This window comes from Pterocles gutturalis, unplaced genomic scaffold, assembly GCF_000699245.1.
Source record: "Pterocles gutturalis isolate BGI_N339 unplaced genomic scaffold, ASM69924v1 scaffold4395, whole genome shotgun sequence".
NCBI lineage: Eukaryota > Metazoa > Chordata > Aves > Pterocliformes > Pteroclidae > Pterocles > Pterocles gutturalis.
Genome location: NW_010140544.1, coordinates 45,755 through 51,630, shown reverse-complemented (window position 1 = coordinate 51,630; position 5,876 = coordinate 45,755). Strand labels below are relative to the sequence as shown.

At 41.0% G+C, this 5,876-nt stretch overlaps 1 protein-coding gene across 1 annotated transcript in view; it reads left to right on the top strand.

Annotated features, from left to right (window-relative positions):
* LOC104469264 (rap guanine nucleotide exchange factor 6-like) overlaps positions 1 to 5,876 on the top strand; it is a 115,619-nt gene that overhangs the window by 69,527 nt on the left and 40,216 nt on the right. The window contains 1 exon segment of the mRNA XM_010083713.1: positions 3,416 to 3,547. Coding sequence (XP_010082015.1) covers positions 3,416 to 3,547 — 132 coding nt within the window.

The window sequence follows — 5,876 nt, the reverse complement described above, 5'->3', positions numbered from 1 at the left end:
TCCCTAGCACATAGTTTTTGAAGATATTCATGGGATTGTACCAACAGTTTCTAAGTTTCTCCCACAAAAAATATCATAGTCAAGTAATAAGCGAATTAAGAGTTAAGACGACGTTACAGCACTTTCAGCAACTTCACAACCGCATCCAGCCAGTCCTTCCCGCGTCCGCTGTCGCGTTGTCACAGAAACATCCCATCCCCGTGCTGCTGCTTAGTGAGCTCTGAAGGAAAGAACAATCGGTTTGGGTAATAAAAACGACATCCGAAAGACAGAAGCTGTGATTTATTTTGGGAGACTGAGTAGAGTGGCAAGCAGCACTTTAAAGGTCACTTGTCTCAAATAAACCTTATCTCCCTCTCAAATTTAAAGAGATACTGCGGCGTTTCCTTCCATCTAACCTGCTTTAAATGTCTTTTACCAGAACATATTGCGGGGTCCGGCAGGAGCGTCGGGGATGCTCGTGTGCTGTGTAGGTGATGGAAAAATGAATGGGAGTGCTGGCTGGGGGAATGCTGATCAGCTGTATCTGGTTAATGAGTCGGTTAGAAATACTCCTCTGGGAAGGCTGGTGGGGTTTTGAGTTGGTCTTTGATGTGTAGGTGTGAAAATAGCGTGCAGAGTACATACACAACTTTATTTTAGAGCCATGTCTTGCTCCAGCAGTGCTGCTCTGCCCAGTATAGAACAGCCTTCATCATGAGAATCTCAAAGTTTAAATGAGAGAAGAAAAACTAGAAAACTGCCACTAGGAACTGTGGCAGCGTGCATCCGGGGTGTGTGTCGCTGTCTTTGAGCCAGGATGGGCTCCAGCAGCACCAGCGGTGGGTTGAGAGCAGGCGTCTGCCCTTGTTCTCCTGGGAAATGGCCCAGAATTGGTTCTGCTCCTGCTCATTCTTTTCCTGGAAAGTTTGAAAATTATTGTCAATCTGGATAGTAGGGAGCTTAAATTCGATTTCCTTGTGCCTGTGTTATTACAGTCGGTGTGGGACTTGCTCATGGACGGAAGGAAATCTGATTGCAGCTGAACTCGGAGCTGGTGGTTGGAGCAGGGAGGTTCTAAAGGCAGCGGCAGGCTCACAAGTTCACAGCAAAACTGGGGTCTGGGTAAGCTAGGAGTAACGAATCCCTGTGGGTTGATTCGTTCCATAATTTACTCAAACTCCTGGATTTTTATGGACCTCCAGCGTATCGGTGACTGCTAGCAGCCCTGCTGGGTGATGCACTAGCAGGTTCTGGCTTGCTGCTGGGTCTCGTCCTCCCTGGCAGACGATGCACTGACCTTGCTCGTTTGTGCCTTTCTGTCTCTTTGTGGGGACGGTGGCATTGCGGTGGGTTTGCAGAGGAGGCGGCTGACGTGCGAAGCTCCAGGGAGCAGAGGAGCCCGTGCTCCGGACCAGAATTAAACCTCACCTTTCCTACTTCACTTCTGTACGTTTTTTATAGTTGTTTAAGAGGTCACATCTTGGCGTGCGCCAGCTCTCACCGCGCGCTGGCAGGCAGCGAATGTACCTTTTACCGCTGGATTGAATTTTGTCAGCTGAGTGGTTTGACCTTTTTTGCTGTTCTCAAATCCTGAGAATAGATTTTTCAGCCTGTAAAAGTTTTTTTGGTGGCTAAACATAGGCTTCAAAGTGTTGTGTTGCCTTTGTATTTGGATCAAGTTGACTATTTTGTACCTGCTGCTTGGCTGGTTTTTTTTTTAATGGGAGTTTGTGAAAGTTTAGCAATCTCTTGCTTTGTTAAGCTTTCTTCTTTTCCAGATACAAGTGGACAGAGATTAATTTATAGGCTGGATAATTTATAGCTTCTTTCTGTAAATAAAATATATGCAAAACTAGAATAACATAAATGTTAGGGTAGTGAAAAATGGTTTATTCTTTTGTGAAAAAGATATGTATTAGGATAGTGAAAAAGTGTATTCTTTCCTTTCCCAGAGTTACTTTGCAAGTAACGATCTGTGCTGGCTTTTCAGAGCCCAGAGGATGGTCAGGTTTGAGCAGCAGTTGACAATGAGAATGTCGTCGGCAGTTGCAGAGGACACAACATCCCCCGTGTTCCACACAACAATTTTGGGAATCAAAATTATGTCATGTGTCAGAGGTGCTCTCAACTTTTTTTTTTTCCTGGAGGAAGGTTTGGAGACCTACCGTGACACTTAGGTTTCAGAAAATATGTCATAGAATCATTCAGGTTGGAAAAGAGCTCAAGGATCATCAAGTCCAACTGTCAACCCAACACCACCCAACCCGCTAACCCATGTCCCCAAGCACCATAAAGTGCTTCTCCTGTCTTCTCTTCAAAAAAATGGACATAAACCCGTGATTCCAAATGAAGACCTGGTTTCCATTTCTTACAAGTTTAGTCAGTATTTGTAAAGTTGATGTTGGGTCACCAACACTTGTACAATATTATCTTTCGACTCACAGGACTGAATGTTTAGCGGCTGACGTGACTGTGTGGAATTTGGTTTGTTTTACAGAAGAAATATTTTCATTTTGATCATGATACTTGATGCTGTCAGAGCAGTTTTGGACATTTTTTTCTGCATCAGAACTTTTTTTTAAAGGAATAGTATATAACTTTTATCATTTATAAATGGTAACAGTGTGTATGTTTTATAATTTTATCATGGGATCTAGGATTCTATGAGCCTCTGATACAATGTTCTTCCTGTATAGTTGAGTGTAAATTTAAAAATACTAGAAATAAGTGACAGAAAATAAATGAGCAGCTGAATTCAAAGACTGGTTATTTTATAGGATTCCATGTGGCTCTGATTCTTCAAAAGCCTATGACTGATTTTTATTTTTTTCAATAGAAAGAACATATTCATGCACTAAAATTTATGTATCTTTATACGTGTGTTCATTTACAGATAGAGTTATAAAATAGAAGTGCTGTTGTATATACATGTACCAAAAAATGCATCATATTCTTTCTGTGTAATAATTTTCTCGGTGAAAATTCAGAGCATTGTATGGGCCTATGACGTTACTTTTTGTTCTATATTGATGTTTTCTAAAGGTTATTACTGAACTAAGGCATGAATTGAACTTACAAACAGGAATCCTGCTGCAGCTTGGATTGCAGCGTAAGCTGGTGTTTAAGACTTCGTTGATGTCATCTGTGTGTCATCTTACACCAGCAGGATTAGGAGCGTGTGTATCCCTTAGCTGTGAGGAGGCTAGACCTTTGTTTTGTAGAAAGGTGCATCCTTTTCTACCAGCCGGATCAAATCTGAATGGCTTTGGGCAAACTAAGTTCAAATTAGCTTCTTCTCAAAATGTATGTCAAGTTACAGGTGGATATTCAAATGTGTAACAAAACTTTTGTGAGTAACTGTCTTCAAATCAGACTGACACATTTTGTTTTCCTTTCTTTTTCCTGCCTTTCCCCAAATTTGCTTTATTTACAGCTTCCAGCCGACCTCACCAAGATGCATCTTACTGACAACCCTCATCCCCAGGTGACTCACGTCCCTTCGAGCCAGTCGGGATGCAGCATTGCCAGCGATTCGGGGAGCAGCAGCCTGTCTGATATCTATCAGGTACAGTTGCGTTGGTTTCTTATTTTTCCTTCCTTGATGTTAGACATTTCAGAAACAAAAGCAGTGGCCATTTATTCAAGACTTTCCCTCTTGATGCTTCTCCATACCCCCGTGTCGCTCCTGGGACTTGCCACCTCCACGTGGAAGGGAAACAAACTTCTTGTAAAGCTCTCGTTGCTTTTCACATCTTCATAAACCAACAAGTGTGCTGTTGTCTTTGAAAAAGTCACATTTTGATGATTTATGAGATCATTTTCCTTCTTTCTAAAACGGAATGAATTGAATGAGATCATTCTTGTGTTTCAAATACCTTCCTTGGTTATCTGTGTTTATCGTTAATAACATGTTCAGCAAACACAAGCGTGGCAATAAACGCTCTCTCTGCTGTAGAAATGCCAGTGATGCTTGCTGGGAAGAGAAGGTGTCTGAAATCCAGAGATGGCTTTCATTTCTTTACAGATAATGTACTTCACCAGGTACCTGTCCCATGTCCCATGGCAGAGCCTTTCATGGGGTTTTTCATTTTGGTTGATGAGAATGCTCATCCTGGGTTTGTCTTGATGAGGAGTTTCACAGCTTTTCCACCTTCAAGTTGCAATCTGGCTACAATACTGAGTATATAGTAACTACTGAGCACAGTTTTAGACATCTGTTCCTTTTCCGTGGGTACTGTCCAGGTACTGTTTCTACGCTGGAAATAGAACAATGGTATCTCTACCATTGCTATTATTGCTAGGTAACTTTAAAGCCTTAAAAGCAAAAATCCTTTTAGAGCAGTATCCTTCCTCTGCATTTTTGTCCTATTTACTCTGTTACCTTACTACTGGTTTAGATTTGCTCACTGCCAGCTAGGTCAGGAGTAGCTTGCAGCCCTGAGAGAGTCTTTTCAAAATATTCTGTGAATTCTCTGATTTCCAAGAGGCAGTGCTTTTGTTCTGTATCTTTTTTTTTTTTTTCTTTTCTTTTTTTTAAAATTTTCTGAGTCAACAGAATTGATTTACTTAGCTGGAGTCACCAGAACTAGTCTGTGTATTGCACCTTAACATCTCAGACAGTAGGATGCTGATGGACGGTTCTGACCACCGTCTGCCTGCCTGTCTACCTGAGTGGCTTGGAGAGGTTCCTCTAAGTGCAAAGCACTTGGAATATATTATTGATAAAGAAAATGTCATTCCAGTAATGAGTGAATACTCTAGCATGTGTGGTTAATTGCATTTGAAATGCCTTACGTCTACTCTTCAGAAAATGACAAAAGAGCGTAATTGCTAAACAAATAAGAGTTGTATAAATAAAAGAAATAATGGAGTAGCGTATTCATATGCACTGTAGCAAATAACAGTGGTGAAATGTATTTTTGTACCCTAAGGAATTATTAATTTAGTAATGTGAAAATGACTGCAAATATTTTATTAATACTGAGGAGTGATGACCTTTCAGGTAGGAATCTCCTTTCCCATGACACTAGCCCATCTGGTTTTCCATCCTGCAGCGAACGCAGACACCTGTACGTTTTGCTGAGAATTTCCAGCCTGCTGGGGTGATGTCTTGTTCCCTTTATTTTTTTTAGTGAATTTTTCGTATTTTGTTCTCGTATGCGTAACGTGCAAATAGTAACTTGTCAAAAGATGCTGGGTATTTTATGGGCTTTATGGCATAGCTGTAGCAGTTCTGGAGAAGTCTCTTACTCTTTGTCACCCAGTTGTAAGTGCACGGGTAGGTGGTGTGGTGGCAGAGTATTTAACATAGTGCAGTGACACATCCATGTAGACAGATTGTGATCTCAGAAAGAAAAAGAAAAGTGTTTCCCCCAATATTCATCATGATATTACGAAGGCAGAGAATCTTTTTGATGTGCAATAAACCTACATTTTGAGTATAATGTGCTGGCTCAGTAGCTGAGAGCATTTTTGGTACATTAAAATGCAGCTTTTCATAGAGTACTTGGGAAATGATGCTTTGCTTTGCAGCCAGCTTCATATCTATTACATGCCAAACTCTCTAGGAGCATCATTAATGGCAGCAGAGGAAGAGCATTTCTGAATAATTTTGATTAATGTAGCCTTGCAATGACCTTTTCAATTAATGGTGTCTTAACATTAATTTTTACAGTAAGTAGTGCAAACGTAATTCCAGAATGGGGAAAATGTGATTAGAGTGGTAGGACCAAAGAATGAAACAATTTTTTTATTAAGATTTGGAAAGGGTTTCCGTTCATCTGCGTACACTCTATTTATCGATAGTGTTGAAATGAGGTTTCACTCGTTCCAGCTGCCTCTCAGCCCAGGATGCTGAGCAGGAAATGATGAACATCAAGCTGGGGGTGAGGTCA